At 37.7% G+C, this 22,692-nt stretch overlaps 2 protein-coding genes across 5 annotated transcripts in view; one reads left to right on the top strand and one right to left on the bottom strand.

Moving 5' to 3' along the window:
- LRRC17 (leucine rich repeat containing 17) overlaps window positions 1–12,189 on the top strand; it is a 99,778-nt gene extending 87,589 nt beyond the window's left edge. For 3 of the 4 annotated variants that reach the window (XM_033439604.2, XM_049714805.1, XM_012534979.3), the window contains 2 exons: window positions 7,138–7,293; window positions 11,300–12,189. In XM_033439604.2, the coding sequence (XP_033295495.1) occupies window positions 7,138–7,293; window positions 11,300–11,697 (554 nt within the window). In that variant the 3' untranslated portion in view covers window positions 11,698–12,189. The remainder of the gene's footprint in view (window positions 1–7,137; window positions 7,294–11,299) is intronic. The other variant, XM_033439615.2, reaches the window with a different exon arrangement.
- The window catches only part of FBXL13 (F-box and leucine rich repeat protein 13), a 183,125-nt gene that overhangs the window by 99,025 nt on the left and 61,408 nt on the right, over window positions 1–22,692 (bottom strand). Inside the window, 2 exon segments of the mRNA XM_033437530.2 lie at window positions 17,476–17,607; window positions 20,048–20,147. Of these exon segments, the coding sequence (XP_033293421.1) occupies window positions 17,476–17,607; window positions 20,048–20,147 (232 nt within the window).

Raw genomic sequence — 22,692 nt, forward strand, 5'->3', positions numbered from 1 at the left:
TAAAGCCAGATGTCATTGAATTAGGGTCATAAAGAGCATGGTATCATTCCTTCCAGTTATTTTAGGAGGGTTTGTTTTAAGAACAGAAAGGAAAGGTTAAGAGGAACATGGAGACTGGCTCCTCTTAAGGAAACCACAGGCAGGAATCTGTGGATTTTGAAGAAGCAGGAATAAATGTGTTCATTTGTCAGCAAAGTCTTGCTCAAGACTTGCTCCCTCTCTCTGACTGTGGAAGGTGACACCTGGTTAGATCACACCACGACTACATGACACCAAAAGGTTTGCTTACTGTGACACTCTGTGAATTATATATCGTTGATGCTAGAGTAGAGCAATTACAGTATCATAACCTGGGAGATGCCGTTATGGGATCCTCTGAGTTTGAGAGAAAGTGCTCATTAATTGAGAACCTACTATGCTCCAGGTATTCCACACACATGCTGTCTACAGCTGCTAACAAGGTAGTAATGATAGTATCCCCATCTACAGTTGAGGAAAATGAGGCTAAGGGAGGTTCAGTTAGTTGCTCAAGGTCTCATAGGTAAGCAGCAAAACTAAGATTTGAAACTTGGTCCACCTGAGCCTGCTGGCATCCATAATTAATCTAACCATGTTCAAACAAGCAGCTGGAACAAAGAAAGCATTAAAGAATTGCAGAGAAGTCAGTACGTGAAGTTTCTCTGTAGCCAGACTGGGTGGAATTTCCCTAACACGGTTAACGGTGAGTACTTGGTGCTTCATGACAAAGAGCATGTTTTACTAGGATTTCCTTTGTGATGCTTAAAAACTTGAATTATATATTTTAAAAACTAATACAAAGCTACTATTCCTAGACTTGAGTTAGAAAACCTACTTGATATCGCTAAGGTTCTATCCTCAAGCTGAAGTTAATTTGCACTTGCTGTATCAGGTGACAAAGAGAAAATAGTAGAGTTAAGCTCATTAATTATCTGAGAAAAATGCTATTAACACAAAATTGAAGATTTCTACAGCTATACCACACTGTAATTTAAGAAAAGATAACATAGTAGGAAATAGCTTTCTTTTTTACTGCTTTTCTACTCTGGCCATTCCCTCTCCAGTGAGCCTATTTCTGCCTTTGTCTTTTTTTCCATGATATTTTTCTCTTTTTTCTTGGCAAAAATCAACTTATAAAAATACAAATATATTTTTTATTGCTCTCCTTCCTCAAGTTACTGTTGTTGTCTAAACACAACCTTCCAGACATGCTCCATAAATTCATTCTTCATGCTTTAAAAACACATGATTTACTGGAAAACAGTATAAATAAAGTTTATATGACATGCACAGTTAGTACATATATACTAACACTAAAGACAACTCAAGGTCCTCCACTTGTTAGTGATGACGTAAATCAGAGCCTATACTTTTTAGATTATAAAATGAAGGGTAATTGTGTCTTTTAATATCATCAATATAAATCACTCTCACTATGGTTGATATCAGTCTATTGATTCAGCTGATAATTTACTTTTCATTTTTTGATATATTGTTGATTCCCATAAGTTTAAAGTCAAAGGTCTTCTCTATTAAATTCCCTTTGGTACTGCCTGGCACAGGGCCATGTTCTTTAGATTGATGATAATAATTGAGCTGCTTTCTTTGCTCTTACAGAGCAGTAATTTAAGCAACTTTTAAACATAAAAATATATAGAAGTTAAAAATCATGGCTGGAACTCAAGTATGACACTGAATTTTATCCATTGTAGTTTTCCTTACCCCATTCTATAACTAGATAATAAATGTCAAATACTGAGAATAAATGTTCAGCAGTGTTCATCTCTAACTGCCTGCCAGAGGGTAGTAATACTTTTGATTGTGCTCACATGTTGGACACTATGTAGGATCTAAAGAAGCCTAAAACATGCCACCAAGAGTGGAACTAGCAGTGATATTAATGAGAGCTGCCATCTAAATGCTCTGTGTGCCTAAGACATAGCAGTTTCATGCATTGTCATTTACTCCTCACAACCTTAAAAGAAATACTATTATTATCCTCATTTTAGGAAGGAAGAAGTAGAGGAGAGGTTAGGTTGCCCTTTGAAGATCACATAGGCAATCCCTAAGCAGTTCCCAAGCCATTGGCCACCATGCACTGTCCTCTCTTCCTTCAAGATTCTGGGTATGCCTATTAACCAAGAAGAATATATAAAAGCCTTCTGGGTGCTTCCTTCCAGTATTGAACCCTCCTCTTAGGCTCTGTACAATTCATCATGTACATGATCACACTCAAGGAACCCGAATACAGATTCCCTTAACTCGGGAATTAGTTGTGCCTTCCTAGCTGACATATGATGAGTCAGATGGTGTGTGTAGGGTACCTAATACATGCCATTTTGACCACATAGACCTCAAAGATCACTATTTTTGCCTTAAACATCTGACAGCAAGAAAAAGAAACAATAGCTTTATTCACTGGGTGACAGGCACTTTGCCAACAAAACTTAGTCTTTCAAAGGGAATAAATGTGAGATTAGTTGAAAGCCATGTTTATGCCATATTGAGATGGATGGATTTGCCAAAAATACATGAGAGAGTTTTAAAACTGCTTTTTAGCTTCACATTTACCAGAATAATTTACCATTTTAAGGATTTCTTTTACTTCTAAGATTAGGGCTGTGGAGAATTATGACCATAAATTGCTCCCAGCTGCCTCTGAAGATAATTTCACCATTAGTTTGAACAATAATTAAGAATCTTTTATTTGCAATACACAGGGCCATTTATATCTCTTTACCTACCACTACCAAGCCTTAAGAGTAGTTCAGACATTGCTGACAATCAGGGTAGCCTACTAAATGAGAAATTACGTGGAAAAAATTTCCCAATTTCCTCCTCAAAATCAGCACGGTTTGGTTGGGGGAGAGGCAATGCTTGCCAGGGGTGATAATCAAGTAAATATGATATTCGTTGAAGGTTTACCAAAAATCTCAGATAGCAGCAAATAACCGTGTGGTGCCTGGTCTAGAAATGGGGACATTGACCAAATTTGACTTCTGGTCTGGGGAAATTTGTATTTGTGTAATCTTTATCAAAGACAAACATACTTCACGTCAACATTTGCGTTTCTCATTCAAGTTTAAGGTTAAAAACTAAAGAACTGTTTTTACTCATCAATACAACAAATAAGATTTTTCCATGTTTTTCTAAGCCTACTAGTAAAGGCTTTGGTTTGCATTTCCTGGTATTACTTGTGGATCCTATTTTTACTCAGGTCTGCTGGTAACAATGCCAAAGTTGGTTCTGCAGTTCATATTCCTCTTCCACAGGTCTGCCACATTGCTTAAGCTGGGTTTCAGGGTGTTCTCATAAACATTTTTTTCTACCCATTTATTTGTGGTTAACCCACTTTAGCTTGTCCTACAGTGGTTGCTTGGGACTCACCCTCATGTCCTACAGTGGTTGCTTGTCATTCACCCTCATGTCCAGCCCAGCAGATGTGGGTTCAGCAAGCAAGTACTGATAAATAGGCTGTTTTCCAGGACCTAGGAGATACTAACTCTGGTGGCAAGGAAGACCTACAGCCCTTAATGGCTTTGTAGGGCCTTGGTGAGGACTTGGGCTTTTATTCATAGTGAGATGGGAAGCAATGAAAGGGTTCTGCCATCTGGAGGATGGCAAGCCATCTGGTACAGTGACAGGATCTCACATGTTTTAACATGATCACCTGGGCTTAGGACAATATTGGGATAATCCAGACAAGAGGTGATGGTGGCTTGGACCAATGTGGTAGCAGTGAAGGAAGAGAGGAGAGGTGGGATCCTGGGTATTTTGAAATAAAACTCTATTTCTCTTTTAAAAATCTTCTAAGAAAATGCCACAGCCATTCTCAATAATTATTCCAAATGCTAAATGTCAAGAAATTATTTCTTCAAGTGTCTCTGTGGTTTTCAATTTTTCCTGGGATATCCATCTCCTTGTTTACGTGTAGTGCCCAAGAGAGAATATAGCTCTCCAGTCAGGGTCTTGCTGGTCCTAAAGGGAGGATTACCTCAGCGTTGCAACATTATAATAAGTTCAAGTCTTAAAATCTTTCACCTTTCTATATGCTGGCAGACACAACTCTAGGTCAAACAAAACAATGTCTTATCGGAGGATGGAAATAAAATCAATCCAAATTTTCAAAGCATTTTTATTGCAAGAGGGCTCAATATTCCTGAATCATTGAACTCAACACATTTAATGAGCTCATTATTTCCCCTATGTTAGTTAGATAACTTTGTTGCTGTCTAAGAAACTACCCCAAAACTCTGTGGCTTAAAACAACACACTTTATTATCTCACAGTTTCTGTAGGTCAGGAAACCAGATATGGGTTAGCTGAGTCCTCTACTTCAGGATCTCTCACAAGGCTGCAATAAGATGTGGTTTCACCTGAAGGCTCAACTGGAAAAATATCCTCTTCCAAGCTCATATGACTGCTGGCAGGATTCAGTTCCTCAAGGACTGTTGGACTGAGGGCCAGAGTTCCTTGCTGGTTGTTGGCCAGAGGCCAGCCTTAATTACTTGCCATGTGAGCCTCTCCAAAATGGCAACTTGCTTCATCAAAGCCAGCAAAAGAGAGTCTGCTAGCCAGACAAAAGTCACAATTTCTTATAACCTAATTATGGAAGTGAGCTCCTATCATATTTGCTGCATTCTATTATTAGAAGCAAGTCACTAGGTTCAGCCCATACTTAAGGGGAAGAGTTTATACAAGGGCATGAATATCAGTAGAGGAGATTGTTGCATGACATTTTAGAAGCTGGCTGCCACATACCACTTATTTATTTATGATATATTAGGCACTTCCCTCAGGAAGCTTCCATGGCAAGGAGGGTGCAAAAATGAAAAAAATCAGTAAGATGTACCCTGCGCCTGATGCTGATTAACTGCCATTGAGAAAAAGCAGGAAATGGTATTATCATTGCTGTTGTTGCCTACTTGAAAGCAGGGAGATGTCATTTTAAATACAGAGCCAGAAAGGTCTTATGGCCATTCCAATATATTGACCCCCACCCCAGTTGCTCCCCAATCCCCACTTAACCCTACATGACAAGCTTGAGGATTCTAAGCAGATGGAACAGCGTAAGTGAAGCAGAAAGGTACCATGAATAGGCAGCAGAGCATAGTGGTTAGAAGCATAGTTTTGGGGGCTAGCATGTCTGTGTTTAACTCCTAGAGTGTGTACCAAACGTAAAATAGATAGCTAGTGGGAAGCAGCTGCATAGCACAGGGAGATCAGCTCCGTGCTTTGTGACCACCTAGAGGGGTGGGATAGGGAGGTTGGGAGGGAGGGAGATGCAAGAGGGAAGAGATATGGGAACATATGTGTATGTATAACTGATTCACTTTGTTATAAAGCAGAAACTAACACACCATTGTAAAGCAATTATACTCCAATAAAGATGTTAAAAAACAAAAAACAACCCCAAACACTCAAGGCAGAGATACAGCAGCAAAATTGTCAGCTGCTTCCCTTTATACCCGCTGAGCCTGGGTGTTATAAAAAAAAAAAAAAAAAATCCTCGAGTGTGACTATGGGCAAGTTGTGCCTCAGTTTCTTCATCTGTAAAATGGGGATAATGTACTTAGCTCATAGGGTTCTTGTCACATAATACTTGTTAGGGCACCTAGAAAAAGTTCTTGTACATAGGTACTAAGATACCAAGATCCCATCAAGAAGAAAAAGCAAATTTAATAGTAATAAGGATACCAAAGAAGGAACTACCAATACCATCCCATTAACCATGGATTCTGAGCTGTTAAAAGAAGGGGGGATGTAAGACTGAGTCTTTATGAAAGTAAACATACTATGAGTTAAGAAATCATATATACCAGAAGGGGTTTTTAAAAAATATTTGGAAAACATTATCAGTAAGTCAGTTATTCTATAGCAAAAAGGGAATTATGGATAAATGGATACCACCTTTCATAAACTTACTGTACCTAGTTCAAGGGATTTCTACTTATTCAGAAAGTCTTTGGGTCATGCTGTTTCTCAGGTGTGAACTAATCTGGACATTTTATTTGTTGCTTCTAATTTTCTTTTGTCTGAACAGGTTTGTTTCTCTTCACAGGCTTCACTTGCCCTACTTAAAATTGAATAAAACCTTTTCAGAATATTTTGCTAAAGATTAAAAGAAAGGGCAAGTATTATGCTAAACTATAAAATAAACACACTTTATAGTATTTTAAAGCATGATTTAAAGACAAATATAAATAGTAAGAGATAAATTAGGTGAACCTTGATTTCCTATTAACCTATGAAAAATAACTGGGCTCCTCTTCCAGAGGCTTTTTTGTAGTCGTAGTCATTGTTGACTCAGTAGTAGTAGCAGTAGTAGCAGCACTATTGTTATTACTGTTTCTCCTGAGGAGTCCAATTACTTCAGTACCTTGGGAAGGGTCAGGGAGGAGTGGTGGAGTATAAATTAAGTCACAAGGATTCAGGGAATAAGTGGGTGATGAAGAAGCAGGGGGAGCAAATGAGGACTATTCTTTCTCCAATTTTAGCATCCAAGGAAAGGAGAAATGAGGTAACAGCCTGAGGGTCATCAGGGTGGAGGGCTTTTTGTTTCTTTTTTAGGATGGCAAGATCTGTGCTTATTTGTTAACAGAAGGAGTCTGAGGAGAGGGATAAAAGGAAGATGCAACAAAGAGGCAATAATTAATACTGAAAGCTCTTAGAGGAGTGGGAAGGGAATGGGAGGGGAGGCAGGAAGAGTGGTTTGATTTGTGGGTTTCATTTTGTTTCAGCTTTCTGTTTTTAAGAGCGTCCCAGGTGATTCTAACAGGCGGCCAGGCTTGAGCCCCACCACGCCGCCTGATGCCCAGCCAGCTGAGCTGCACTGCCTGCTGTCCTGCTCTTGATTTCTTGCCGCCTCTAGGAAGTTTCTCAGAACAGTTCAGCAAGGAGTGATATCTGCTCCTCTAAGTGTGATGCACTTGGTTCGCTGGGCTTTGGTGGAATTTAGCATATTCTAAGGCTTGTTCATATAGTAATGTTCTTTGGCTTTAGATGGGATATCCTTTTTCCCTTCAAGAGCTGACTCTTCAGTCACACAGGGATAAGAGTGATAGAACAAATGGGGGCAAGAGGAGAGCTTGATAACCTGAACATTTTTATTTTTTCCAGAGTTGAAGAAAGTTCCAAACAACATCCCTCCAGACATTGTTAAACTTGACTTGTCACACAACAAAATCAACCAGCTTCGACCTAAGGAGTTTGAAGATGCTCATGAGCTAAAGAAATTAAACCTCAGCAGCAACGGCATTCAATTCATAGATCCCGGTAAGTTCCACAGAATAGACCTTTAAACAGGTGACAGGTGTTCTCTGTTTTTTTATTATGGCAACATTTTTTTTTTTTTTTTTTTTTGCGGTACACGGGCTTCTCACTGTCGTGGCCTCTCCCGTTGCGGAGCACAGGCTCCGGACGCGCAGGCTCAGCGGCCATGGCTCACGGGCCCAGCCGCTCCGCAGCATGTGGGATCTTCCCGGACTGGGGCACGAACCCATGTCCCCTGCATCGACAGGCGGACTCTCAACCACTGCGCCACCAGGGAAGCCCATGGCAACATTTATAGTAAATACAATTTAGTTTTTAAAAAACTAGTAAGAAGTTTGAATTTAAATGAACATGGTGCTTATAGTAGAACTTGCTTGGCCCTCAGAAATATTTGCCAAACTGTTGCTTTATGAAGTATGTAATAAGCAACAATTATTCAGTTGGTCCAAATAAAAGAAGTGTTTTGTAGAATATATTTTAAAAATAAGAGTATATGGCTAGGGCTTCCCTGGGGCACAGTGGTTAAGAATCCACCTGCCAATGCAGGGGACACGGGTTCAAGCCCTGGTCCAGGAAGATCCCACGTGCCATGGAGCAGCTAAGCTCCTGAACCACAGCTAGTGAGCCTGCGCTCTAGAGCCCACACGCCACAACTACTGAAGCCTGCGCACCTAAAGCCCATGCTCCGCCACAAGAGAAGGCACCACAATGAGAAGCCCGCGTACCGCAGCAAAGAGTAGTCCCGGCTCACCACAACTAAAGAAAACCTGCACGCAGTAATGAAGACCCAAAGCAGCCAAAAAAAAAAAATACATAGGGTATGTGGCTAGTGGTCAGTAATATGCTAAACATGTCGTGATTTTTAAAAGGAAATTCAGATCTGGCATTTTCTTTGCTTTTCATTAAGTCCAAACTTATTTAAAGTAAGACTTTAACTTGTTTAAAGTAAATTTGAAACAATCTGCTAAGCAGAATAAATTAAGCTCATAAAATTAAGATCTAGGGCTTCCCTGGTCGCGCAGTGGTTGAGAGTCCGCCTGCCGATGCAGGGGATGTGGGTTGTGCCCCGGTCCGGGAAGATCCCACATGCTGCGGAGCGGCTGGGCCCGTGAGCCATGGCCGCTGAGCCTGCACGTCCGGAGCCTGTGCTCCGCAACGGGAGAGGCCACAACAGTGAGAGGCCCGCGTACCGCAAAAAAAAAAAAAAAAAAGATCTAGTGTGCTCATAAATTAAGATAAAATGTGCTCAAACTAGAGCCAGAGGGATTTTATCTAATCCTAAATGAAGATCAATTCTCTTTTCCATCCTTCAAATCTCTTCTCCATTTGCTAAGCAAAGCCTCTGACAAAAATGAGCATGGTAAGTTAACTCACTGAATTTTAGAAAGAACTGAGAATTACTGCAGTGCTGATCAGATTTGTAACGTACATAATATTTGTGCCTTCGCAGTGCGTTCATAATTTGAAAAGCTGTCTTTAAAAATGTGTATTACTACTATTAATAGTGCAATGTTAATGTCATAAACGTTTTGAGTACAATTGTTTCTTGTTTTCTTAAAGGTAATTTAATACCATTAACAGAACATTAGGATTTTAACATTGTAGAAGTAAAAACTGAAAATGAATATTCTAGAGCTACCAAGGCATATTTTAGTATTAATAACATTTGTAAATATTAAGAAATCATAATTTTAAAAAACTTTGAAAGGAACAGCAATATGCTACACTCATACCTTAGCCTGTACAGATAGTGTAAACTTGGGAGTATCTTAAAATTTTGAGATCAAAAGCAATTTTCATTTTACATTGAATAAGAATACTATAGAGATACTCTTCTCCCAAACGTAAGCGATCATTGTATTAGTGTGCAGGTCAGTCACTGGTAGCCGGTCTCCACAAAGCCAGGCCACAGGGTGAAGAATCTGGAGGTGGAGATCCTCTTTTGCTGAATGAGAACCAAAGAACTGCAAGACAAGCATGCCTGTCTCGGGTCCCTGGGCAAGTGTCTAATCCCCCCCCCCCCCGCTCCCCCCCGCCGCCCCCCCCCTCGCCCGCATGCAGCAACAAAGACCCAACGGAGGCAAAAATAAATAAATAATTTTTTTTTTTTAAAAAGACAAGAGGTCTTCCCTGGTAGCGCAGTGTTTGAGAGTCCGCCTGCCAATGCAGGGGATCGTGCACTGGTCCTGGAAGATCCCACATGCCGTGGAGCAGCTGGGCCCGTGAGCCGTGGCCGCTGAGCCTGCGCGTCCGGAGCCTGTGCCCCGCACCGGAGAGGCCACAACAGTGAGAGGCCGCGTCCCGTTAAAAAAAAAAAAAAAAAGAAAGAAAAAGAAAATTGTGAGATCATTAACTCACAAAATGTTTGCAAATTTTTTAAAATGCAGTGTCTTCAGAACTATCATTGCAAGGGCTGACCTTTTGCTCCTCCCCAGCCACCTGCTCCCCTCTCCCAATGACCCAAGTCATTGCTTTGCACCAAAATAGACTTCTTTTAGGGGGAATTAAGGGTTTTGTCTGAGAACAAATGATATGAAAATAGTTAATGGTATTAGTTTGAGAGCATATTTTTCAAATTCAAAATAAGGGCACTGTATGCTCTGAGGAGAGTATTTTAAAAGAGCAATGAGAAAATGTTTGAAACAAACAAAATATTTGAAATCAGCATTGACCTGTAAATTCTAGAGTAGCTAGTCAGTTTACATCAACTGAAGTAGGGATAATTTAGGTTTAGATTTCTTTACTCTCAGAGGGGAAAAAAAAGCTTTCTGTTGTATTATTTTGTGTTATGTGTTTGCTATTTGTTTTAATTATCCACCCTCCAGCAGAATTAAATACATATGGATTCAAAGCTGATAGCTACCATAGCTTGCCAAAATACAACCAGATGTCTTAAAAATGTTGATAAAAATTTTTTTGGTTTTGGACAATACAAGAATATAATTCCTTCCCCCTGGGAAGGAAACTGGGAAACGGCTATTTTCTAGGCATTTTCAGAGTTATATCCCAGAGAGCTGTCAAATCACCCCCAAACACGTTTCTCATTTTTTATGCACTTATGTCTTACATTTGAGATATTTTCCTAATTCATGCCTTTTTTGTGGCAACTTTCCAGTGAGTATTAAAAAATGCACATGAGCACAAAGTACATTTTTACAAATTAACTTAAAACTGATTTTTCAAATAAAATATTGTATTCTAGTCAATTTAATCAAGGGGAAAGCTTTGTCTGAGTAAAAACATATTTCAGAATTTTACATTTAGACACGTATACTGTTAGGGAAATATAATTAAAACCGAAGTCTTCACCCAACACAGAAATCCTCTCCACAATGGTAAAGAGAAAGAAGATTCTTTTATTATTGAATAAGCATTAAACCAGAATGTGATGTACATCACAGGCAATCTGCTAAGAGATTGCAGAGACAGAAGGAAATCTCACCCTTTGTATAGCCAAGCAGATACAACCTAATACATACGTGTTTTCAGGATAAATAATAGCTAGTTCTTAAGTAAGAAGACTTGCCAGCACCGTTTGTCAAACATTGTTCATTCTAACCTTACTCGCAAGTGAGTTGGCATCTGTGTTAGCTAATTGGCTTTATCAAGAGGAAAACAAACTTCTATCTTTATGACAAGAGGCGATTTTGTGACTTGGAAGAAGGCTCCTACCCACCCCCCCACAGAAACTGGGAGACAGGTGTTCTCTCCCTTGATGTTTCCATTTCAAAGAGATGGCTCCCAGGTTCTTAAGAAGGATGATCCTCATAAAGCTGAAAAAGTCCTCTTTAGCCTTCTAAAGGATATATACACATTTCAAAGAGAAGAGAAAGTACGTGCAAGTTTTCTAAAGTAAGAACGCTGAGAAAAAGGCGGGGAGGGAAATCTTTTCCTTTATTTTCAATAGAGAGAATTAACTCTCTTATTTTTTATTTAAATTTGTCCTTATAATATACAGTGCACTTAACCCAATTACCCAATTGGTTTAATAAATATTTTCTGTTTCTAGCTGCTTTTTTAGGACTCACACATTTAGAAGAGTTAGATTTATCAAACAACAGTCTGCAAAACTTTGACTATGGAGTATTAGAAGACTTGTATTTTTTGAAACTCTTGTGGCTCAGAGATAACCCTTGGAGATGTGACTACAACATCCACTACCTCTACTACTGGTTAATGCATCACTACAACGTGCACTATAATGGCCTGGAGTGCAAAATGCCCGAAGAATACAAAGGGTGGTTTGTGGGAAAATATGTTCGGAGTTACTATGAAGAATGCCCCAAAGACAAATTACCAGCATACCCTGAAACATTTGACCAGGATACAGAAGATGACGAATGGGAAAAAATACATAAGGATCACACAGCAAAGAAACAAAGTGTAAGAATCACTATTGTGGGATAACTTAGAAATTGTTCTGGTTGCAGCTAATTTTGTATTTGCTAAACTGGTGTTGGAAAACCACATGTTTAGATTTTGATTAACTGTTTTACCTGTTTAGGCGAGGTTACCCAGCTAAAGGAAGGTTCCCTTAATTATTATTATTGTTGTCACAGTATAGTAATCAAGGGAATACTCTCATGCTGCTTGCCTGCCTGTTTGCAGAACAGCTTTTGATGGTGACTCCACACTGGTAACCTGCAGGAGTTGGGTCCTAATGATGGCGTTAGGAGGTCATAATGTTCTGTATAAATGTTTTTATTGCTTTTTGAAAATTAAAAAAACCTGGTTCATTTTTATATGCTTTTCAAGAGCTGCTTGCACATACCTAAAGATGATCAAAATGAAGAGATACAAATGCTTAGTAATAATAAAATGTAATTCTCTCCCCTCTGCCCCCCAACTTTTTTTTTTTCAGTAAGTCAGCTTGTGCATTGAATAAATTTCCATTTCTGATTCCTGTGCACTCCAAAATGAGGTCCTGGTAAACCCAAATTCTCAACTACTTTTCACTGATCCTTGCAAAAAACTGTCAAGCTAGACCTGAAGGAGAATTGCCACAGGCAATAAGCCAAGAATCTGAGAATTATATTAGAGACGGCTCAGAAGATGGGACTCTCAGAAGCAGTTGTAGATGATGTGAACATGAGCTCTGAACAGGTATAAACACTAGTAAATGTGGAAACAGCACTGGTTTTTTAACAGAGTTCAGACTAGGAAGCCACCTGTCAGTGGGAAGGATCTGAGAGCCCTTCCTGCTAAGCTAATATGTCAAGGAACATAAAACAGGATGAAATTAGGATTCAGGGTCAGGATTTGGGATGAAAAAGAAGCAAACAGAAAGGGAAGTGATATCAGAAGCAACTGAGGGCAGAGGTGGTACCCAAGAGAAGCCCCATGATTTGCGTTGCAGGTTAAAATTAGTTCACCTGGAGAAACAATAACCAGAAAGAGAGGAAGTTTCTGGAGACTGACCCATCAGTTTGTATTTTGATAGTACTGTACTATTAGAAAAATAAAATGCAAAGAAATATGTACATATCATTAGAAATACCACTTTTTCCTTTTTATGCAGATTTTCTTTTCACTGAGTTGAATATATTTCCATTTCTTATATCAAGGTATTCATACAAAGTTTGACAACTGGTCTTATCTGATACTTGTACAAATTTCCAAAGTATAGAACGTGGTAAATAACAAAGAGTATTAAGCATTTCTTTTTTTTTTTTGGCTGCACCACGCGGCTTGCAGGATCTTAGTTCCCCAACCAGGGATTGAACCCAGGCCACAGCAGTGAAAGCACCAAGTCCTAACCACTGGTCCTCCAGGGAATTCCCTTGAACATTTCTTAAACACCTGTTAGAGGCCAGACACTGTGCTAAGAGCTTCACGTATTCTATTTCTAATTCTCACAAGATCCCTCTGAGGTACATAATATTATCTGCCTTTTCTAGATGAGGAAACCGAGGCTTAGTATGTAGGTAACTTGGATAGAGCCACAAAGCTGGCAGGTGGCAGAGCCTGGATTCAGGTCCGCCTAAGTCCTTTCTACTGTGCAAGGATACAGAGCACTCTAAATGTTACCTTTAGTCATGGCTGCCTCACATCAGAACTTCCAGAAACAGACACTAAAAGAATAGTATGTGCTTTTTCTCCTGAAACACTTATGAGGGCAGGTGATAATCTTTGGGTCATGTCAGTTAATTCTATTAATATGTATAGGAAACCAAGAGAGTGGGAAGCTGGAACAATTGCTGGAGCTGGTGGTTCAGGAAATGACACTGGATTGTAAGGTTCTAACCAATATGCGCATTTTATCAATGGTTTGGGTCAGGGTGGAGACTTAGAAATACTGGTTCTCAATGCAAATTCTCACATTGTTCAACATGAGGTATTGAAGGTAGCAGTTAAGTTTGAAGTGTTACCAGAGAGATGTAATAAATTCACTTATTGTTGATGAGCACTCAGAGTGGAATATTAAATAACACCTCCAAGATTTGATGGTGGAGAATGCCAGGTGGGACCTCAGTGGAAGACAGAGGCACACAGTGGGAATGTGAGGGTTCTGGAAAGAAATAAGGGCATTAAATCTGATTCAGAGAAAGGGCCCAAGTTACTCTCTGGTTTAATCTTTGGAGGCTAGCTGGGAATTTTATTGGTTTATTTTTATATTCAGGATCATTCCCAGGGATCTATTTGAAAATAAAGCTCTGGAACACATCATGATAGAAATTGATCCAGACCATCCAAAAGTAAGTCATTTAGAATTGCTAATATCTCCCAGGGCCAAAATTTAAATACATTTTTAAAAGCTTAAAATTTGCTCTTTTTTTGTATCTGAGTTTATATTTTTTCAGGGAAGCATAGTTGATCAGTGATGGAATTAATAATTAGATACCTCCTCTTCTGCTAATTTCTTTTTTTAATTAATTTTTATTGGAATATAGTTGATTTATAATGTTATGTTAGTTTCTGCTGTACAGCAAAGTGAATCAGTTATACATATACATATATCCACCCTTTCTGCCAACTTCATACTTGATTGATTAATAACTTGCCTTTGCAACTTCCTTCTGTTCAGTAGGTGATGAAATTCAAGAGTTTTTTTAAAAGTATATTTTATGGTAGTCAAAAATAATACAGTCCTGAGATCTACATATTTGAACATATATGTTTAAATATCACTTGAGTTTTTATCCAAATACCCAAGTGTTTTTTTTTTTCAACTAGTTCTAAGATTCTTTGATTTTTCTGAAGTAAATAAGATTTACTACAAGCTGAGTTCTCCTGAGTCCTAAGCCTGAGTCAACTCTGACCTAATTTTTGATTATTTGGGAAAGATATTTAACATTAAACAGTTCAGATAATTCATTTACTAACCATCCCCTCCTCTGGAGTTTACGCCCTGGATCAATTAACGTCTGTTTCTGAGAAATCTGAACAAGTCTCCTGCTCTAGCAAATAGAAGCAATTCAGTAATGAGAATCTACTTGTCTAAATTCTGTGAGATGTTGGGGCTTCTTTCTGCAGCAGGTGGAGTGTTGGTGAATGATGGGGAGATGTAATATGTATCAGTCAACAGTGTAACAAGGGAACTCCTATAAGACCATCAGCTGCCTTTTCAGCAGAAACTCTGCACACCAGAAGGGAGTGGCGTGATATTTTTAAAATGATAAAAGGAAAAAGAATAATCTACTCAAGGCTATCATTCAGATTCAAAGAAAAGATCAAGAGTTTTATAGACAAGCAAAAGCTGAAAGAAACTGGGTTTACAAGAAATGTTAAAGGGACTTCACTAAGTGGAAAAGAAAAGGCCACAACTAGAAATATGAAAATTACAAAAGGAAGAAAATCTCATCGGTAAAGGCAAATATACAGTAAGGATAGCACATCAACCACTTATAAAGCTAGTAGGAAGTTTAAAAGACAAAAGTAGTAAAATCATCTATATCAACAATAAGTAGTTAAGAGATGCACGAAACGAAAGATGTAAACTATGATGTCAAAAACAAACTTGGAGGGAGTAAAAATGCAGGGTTGTTAAAATGCATTCAAACTTAAGAGATTAGGAACTTAAAATAATCAAATATGTATAAAGATTGCTGTATATACACCTAATGGTAAGCACAAACCAAAAATTTATAATAGATACACACACACAAAAAGAGAAAAAAAATCCAAACAAAACACTAAAGATAGTCACCAAATCACAAGGAGAGAGATCAAAAGAAGAAAAAAATAACAAATTGGTTTAAGATGGCAGACTAAGCACGTTTCAGTTTTCCTCTCCTACCCAAATTACAAGAAATAAATGATTTTTAATCTATAATATCCTTGGAAAACATAAAGGAATGGTCTTGGTGGATCAGAAATTAATAGTTCCTAAAAATCCAAAGGCAGACATGACCAGATTGGATGAGGAACATGCATAAGATGGCTGCTGTAAAAGATGGAGCAGCATTATATCTTTATGAAGGGTGTGTCCCAGAAATTAAAAGATATAATAATATTAACACCATTCTCATTAAAAATATGAGAAAAGGACTCAAGAACAAGACAAGATGGCTGCATATCCTTGCTACTGAAAAAAGAAGTAAAAGATACAAGAATAGGAATGAATGGAAATAAAACTGTTAGTATTTCCAGATGACATGACAGTCTACCTAGAAAACCTAAAAGATTCAACCAACAAACTTAAAACCAAGAAGATAGTTTAATACGTGATCAGGTAAAATAACATCATATATAAAGCTACTGCTTTCTTCAGCACCAGCAATAACCAATTAGAATTATTCCATTTTGTGTTTTTTCTTTTTTCAATTAAAAAAATATTACAGATAACAGTTGAAACCCCTTGTGAACCTCTTCCCCATTTCCTTCAACCCTCTCCACCTTAGAGGTAACCACTATCTTGCATTTGAGGCCTTTGATTCCCATGCAAGCTTTTTATATTTTACTGTGTGTGTGTGTATGTACAAGTGCCCTTGAATATATAGTATTGAAATTATTTCCAAATATAAAGAGTATGGTATGATTTTACACATTGAAAAGTTGTATACAAATGGTATTAGATTATGTATATCATTCTGCAACTTGCTTTTGCCCATTAATATCTTTAGACTCATCCATGTTGATATTTACATGTGTTTATGGCATTCTTTCTCATTATCTGAAGTCAACATGGATGTGTACTTTTTGAAATCTATTTTTTCTCTCATTTCCAGAAATACATATGGAAACTTAAAAATGTACCTCAAAGGACATATGGGTTAATGCAATGTGTTAACCCATATGTCCCCCCAAAATTCACATGTTGGAATCCTAACCCCCAATGTGATGGTATTAGGAGGTGGGGCCTTTGGGATGTAATTAAGGTGGAACTCTCATGAATAGGATTAGTGCCCTTACACAAGGGATTCCAGAGAGTGCTCTCTTCTGCTCTCTACCATGTGAGGATACAGGGAGAAGACAAAAGTCCACGACCCAGAACAAGGCCCTCACTAGAGCCCAACCACGTTGGCACCCTGATCTTGGACTTCCAGCCTCTAGAGCTATGAGAAATAAGTTTTTGTGGTTTATAAGCCACCCAGCCAAAATGGAACTTTATTATAGCAGCCTGAACTAAGACAATTAAATACAGACTTCACAAAACAGCTTGGAAAAAACTGGAAATAACCTCAATGTCCATCAATAGGAAGAAAGTTAAATAAGTTAACAGTATAGCCATAGTATGGGAAAATAACTTTGTAGTTCTATATGTACTGACATGAAAAGATTTCCAAGACATAATAGAAAATATAAGACAGTATGATCCCTTTAATGTTAAAAATTAAAATTGTGTATTTTTAATCACAAATACGTAAATGTATTTTAGAAAAACAGAAAGACTGATAATGTTGAGTACCATGGGGTAAGTGAATGGGTTTGAGGGAGATGAAGGTAGATTTCTGCTTCTACTGTCTATTGTTTGAATTTCTTTAATGAGAAGTTCTTATATTGTATTTTATTAGTAGATAAACTAATGACATATAGATAGAAAAATGTTAGACCAAAAAAAAAAAAAAAAAGCAGTCAATAAGAATGACCAAAGGACCAACTCCCAGGGCCTACACTCCAGCAAGAGCTGGCTATATTATAGGACTTTTAAAAAGTTTTAATAGGCATTCTTATGGCCTAAGGCGGTAATTGAAGTTTCCATTTTAAAATACAGGAAAGCAAGACAAACAGTTGTAATGAACATACTTACTGATCTCAAAGTTTTCAATCGGAGAACACAACCACGAAAATTCAAGCACACCACATTTAGACGCCACCTTTGCAAAGTAGACACTATGTGTTTATCTGTGATTATATTTTTTATGCGGAAAAATCAATCTAAAAAGGATAAACAAAAACATTAAGAAATGAGAGAGATCTTTTGCATGTAAAACTTTAAAAATATTTTTAAAGCATAAGAACTAAAATTTCTTCATCTCACCGCTCATTTTTTTTGGGGGGGGTTGGGTTTTTTGTGGTCATTCCCAGGTTTAATTGCAAATAGATTTTTTTTTTCATGGTCATTCCTAGGTTTAATTAAAAACAGATTCTAAATGTCCAGTCCAGGTTGACAGTTGGGAGGGCAGGGGTCTCACATCCACCCGTCAACAGAGTCAACTGTCTTAGAGTGGCCTGGATGCCCCCCTGTAATTCCAGGTGAGCCCCAAGGCTTCCCCCTTCTTCAATGTCAGTGAACTCTCCTGGTTTCATCATTAATGTGTGCCTGCCTTTTTTTTCATGAGCACAAACTATACATTGAGTCCTTGACTATAGGAAAGACAGTTTAGAGTGTGTGGTCTATAATGGCCTTTTCATAACTCATAATTTGGAGGGGGTAGTTCTAGAGAAAAGGAAAGATGACCTGAGTGTACCTTGCTGATTATATGTAAAATTGAAGAGCACAGAGGTTTAGTGAGCTCTGAATGGCCAGGGCTGGTTGATAAACGATAACATAGTATTTTTTAAATTGAAGTATAGTTGATAACAATAACATAGTATTAATACTGTCTTTCAGCTAAAAGGTTAAGTATATGAACATTCACTTTCTCATTGCCTTCTGAACAAAACTATTCTTTGTGCTAAAATGTTTGTTATAGTTGCGCCACATTTGAGCACTCACAAATAAAGGAAAAAATAACTGCAAATGAAGGACAACACATAATTGAGGAAAGAGAAATTTGCTGAACATAAAGCAGCTTAACTTCCAATCCTGGCTTTGTTCTTCACTGCCATATGCTCATATTTTCTTCATCTTTACCCAATGAAGTCTTGGCAGAAGTGCTGGCTTTTTTCTGCCATTTTTCTGCAAGATTTGTCCTGATTTTAATATTGTACATGTTCTTTCTCTTCCAGATCATTTGGATTTATTTATTTTTCTTCTTTATGGGTTTTCCAAAGGAAAAAGTAACACCTAATCTGTCACATAAGTAAGAGATTTATTCCTTTAAATCAGTGGTTCTTAGTGTGGTCCTGGGACCAGCAGCATCAGCATCATCCAGGAACTTGTTGGAAATGCAAATTCTCAAGCTCCACCCCAGACCTACTAAGTCAGAAACTCTGGGGGTGGCAACCATCAGTCTGTCTTAACAATCCCTTCAGATGATTCTAATGCATTCTAAAGCTTAAGAATCACTGCCTTGAACTACAAATACATCTAAGACAGGAATACTAAATTTGGTAGCTAAGAGGGGTTAACTAAGACAAAAGCACATTTTCTTATTGCCATTGCTGCATAAGATGAGAGTAGAGCAGTATAGCCAAGAATGGGATGGTGTTCTGATGAGATGTAAAGATTCTGAGTTGACTTATGGAGCCTAGATTCCCTGTACCTTGTCAACTCCTCAAAGTTTCTGCAGAATGGCCCTGACCACCTATTCATAGATCAGTCTGAGCACATGATATCATTTGTCCTCCAGTCAATAGCAATTACAGAGGGGTGGTGAAGCCAGCTATTTACTGGACTTAGGCAACAAGGAAAATGTTACTACTCCAACATTTGTTGATGGCATAAATGATCACAGTTGTTAAGATTAAAGCAATCATCCAAGAGAAAGAAAAGAAAGGTCATCAGGTATAACACATGCTTATTTTCTGTTGTTAGCTAAGACCTACCACCCAATGTCTCTTTGGAATGAAAAATATAAGCTTGTTCTGGTTGATGAGAATAGTATAAAAATAGTGCAATGACAAGAACAATACAGAGGCATGAGCCTAGGAGTCCGCATTAGAAAATTCCTGAGTGTGTGTGTGTACATGTGCGTACAAATACACTAAGAATTATCAAACAAGCTTTGCGTACATGTATATTTTAGCCCTATTTCATGCTCAGTAATGTTTTTCCTTTACTCCATATTTTGTGCTGCTTTGTTGTATTTTTTGAACCAACAATAATAGCTAATATTTACTGAGTGCTGCCTACATGCCAGGCTCTACAGTAAGCACCTTGCTTGCATTTTCTCTATATATCTCTGGAGCTCCTTGAGTAAGGCAATGTTAAGCCTAACTCAGATATAATGGAGCTTTGTTTCAATCCAAAAATAATATTCAATTTATTTCTACTAGTTAAATTAGAAAATACTCATATTGAATCTCTTCAAATAACATTTTTTTATCTTGTCCTTCAGGCTTGTGCCTGGACAAAAGAGAAACAAATGCACCTACTTTTTGTGGCCCCATGTTGTGGAGCAGGGAAGAAGGTATTCCCCATTACAGGTGGCTTTATAGCAGTCTATTCTCCTTTGAGAACTAGAATAAAGACATAGCTTCAGGTCGTGTCTACTTACACCATTCCACAATGAGCTCATTTGTGTCATCAACAACCAGGAGCAATTAACTTGACCACATATTACCACATCTCTTAAACTGAGGTAGGAGAAAATCTAAACACAAAGAAAAACATTCATGATTTTGAAAAAATATGTGAATTTTGATCTAACTCTTCAATTTACCATTTTGTGTGAGTGTGTGTGTGTGTGTGAATGGTAATGTAATCCGTATATTGTGGTAGCAGGGGTTTATGTGCTTGAATTTTATCTGAAGGTAGGAATTTTATCTAGAGTTCTAGAACTTATCTGATGCTGCCTTTGATATAATGTGATCAAATTGATAGTTGCAGAAGGATGATGAGGAAGATAGGTAGATTTATTTTATTTTCTGAATTAAAGTGGTATTCTGCTAGAAAGTGAATAATTTTCCTAAATAATAGCTGGTACTACATAGAAGGCATTCAATAATTATTTTCTGAACTGGATTCTTTTTAAAGTTATAGGATTCCTGGGAAAGATCAATAAACCCACTTTGGCTTCTATTTCTAGAAAAATGGTAGACTAGAAAATCTGGAAATCCTCTTGATACAAAACATCAGTAAATGCTAAAACAAACATTTTAAAAAATATTTCCTTTTTAAATTTTTTAAAATTTCGGCTTTATTGAGGTATATTGACATAAAATTATAAGATATTTAAAGTGTACATCATAGTGAGTTGATTTATGTATACATTGTAAAAGGATTCCCCCATCTAGTTAAATTAAACATATCCAACATCTCACATACTTATCTTTATTTATTTTTATGAGAACATTTAAGTTCTACTCTGTTAGCAAATTTCAATTATACAACAGTGTTATCAACCATAGTCATTATTTAGATGACTTTAGATTACTTTTAAAGTGTATTAGATTATTTATCTCCATGTATTACTTTAGATTCTCAGACCTTATTCATCTTATAGCTGAAAGTTGATATCCTTTTTCCAAACTCCCTATTTCCCCTACCCCATAACCCCTAATAATCAGTTTTCTACTCTCTAAAACAAACATTTGTTTTTAAAAAATAATTGAGTTTTCAAGAAAGTAAGGAAAGTATCCAGGGCCCCAGTCTTTGTAAACCCAGACACACAATAAGATATCCATGCCATAGTTGCTTGGGATGGGAGAACAGTGGAGGTGGTTGCTGCTTTTCATAACAAATAGGTTCAGATTTTACTGGCCATGCAGGGACAGAAAAAGTTACCAGGCTTATACAAAGCTGGAGGTCATAACTGAGTCAGAGAGAGAAAGAGAAGGAGACAGAGAAAGGGAGAGAGACAGAGAAATCCAGGATTATAAAAAAGAGATGTAAAAACAAAATAAAAAACTGCTGTTGACAAGAGAAAAACTGAAGTACCTAGCCTGGGATGAAAAAAATTTCCCAAAGAATTTGTAACCAAAGACCACTTATTGTGTGCATTGGAATTTGAATTTTATTATTTGTGGGATCTAACTTGAATTTATTACCTTTGTAATTGTATTTGATACATTAACATGAAAAGAGTTTCCAACTTGGTAGTAACTGTGGGGCATTTGGCAGAAATAAATACCCTCTCTCTAAAGAAACACACCCTCAAACCTGGCCTTGTAGAATTCGTACAGATTAAGCCACAACAAAATGAGCTCTCAATAAAAATTACAAAACACAGGAAGGAAAAAAAGTCCAACAAGAGTGAACAACAGTAAAACAATAACTTCATGAATAAAATTGTCAGTAATCATGAAAACATTAAGGTGATGAAGACAAAAAAATTCTTGAGAAAAGCTGTTGTTGAAAAAGGACTGGGCAGATTTATAAAGAAACTAAATAAAATTCATGGCAATTAAAAACATAATGATTGAAACTAAAAACTCAACAGATGAGTTAAATAGCAGAAGAAACCCAGCTAATACAAGGAATAGCAAACTGGATTATGTATAATGAAATTACACAGGATAAAGCACAGAGAGATAAAGAGATGGAAAATATAAAGGAGGTTAAGAGACACATTATATAACATAAAAAGGTCCAATATTCTATATATCTTTATAGAGTTTCCAGAAGGAAGGAACAGAGCAAATGGAATCAAAGCAAAACTCAAAAATAGGGCTTCCCTGGTGGCACAGTGGTTGAGAGTCCACCTGCCGATGCAGGGGACATGGGTTCGTGCCCCGGTCCGGGAAGATTCCACATGCTGTGGAGCGGCTGGGCCCGTGAGCCATGGCCGCTGAGCCTGCGCATCCAGAGCCTGTGTTCCGCAACAGGAGAGGCCGCAACAGGAGAGGCCACATCAGTGAGAGGCCTGCGTACCACAAAAAAAAAAAAAAAAAAAAAAAAAAAACAAAAATGCTTTAGAACTGATGAAAAGCAACAATTCTCAGATTTAAGAAGCACAAGAAATCCCAAACAGGATAATCAAGATACCATGGGTTTGTAGTGAAATTGCAAAGGGCCATAAGCAAAGGAAAACCTTAAATGCAACTGGAGACAGATTACCTACGAAAGAATGTCACTTAGCAGTCGCAGAGAGCATAGTCAGCAGAAAATACTTACCAATCTCAGATACCACATGCAAGTAAATTACAACTCAAGGATGAGTATTAAGACACTCTACGACAAAGACTGAGAGAGTTTGC

The sequence above is a fragment of the Orcinus orca genome, chromosome 9 (assembly GCF_937001465.1).
Source record: "Orcinus orca chromosome 9, mOrcOrc1.1, whole genome shotgun sequence".
In the NCBI taxonomy this organism is placed as follows: domain Eukaryota; kingdom Metazoa; phylum Chordata; class Mammalia; order Artiodactyla; family Delphinidae; genus Orcinus; species Orcinus orca.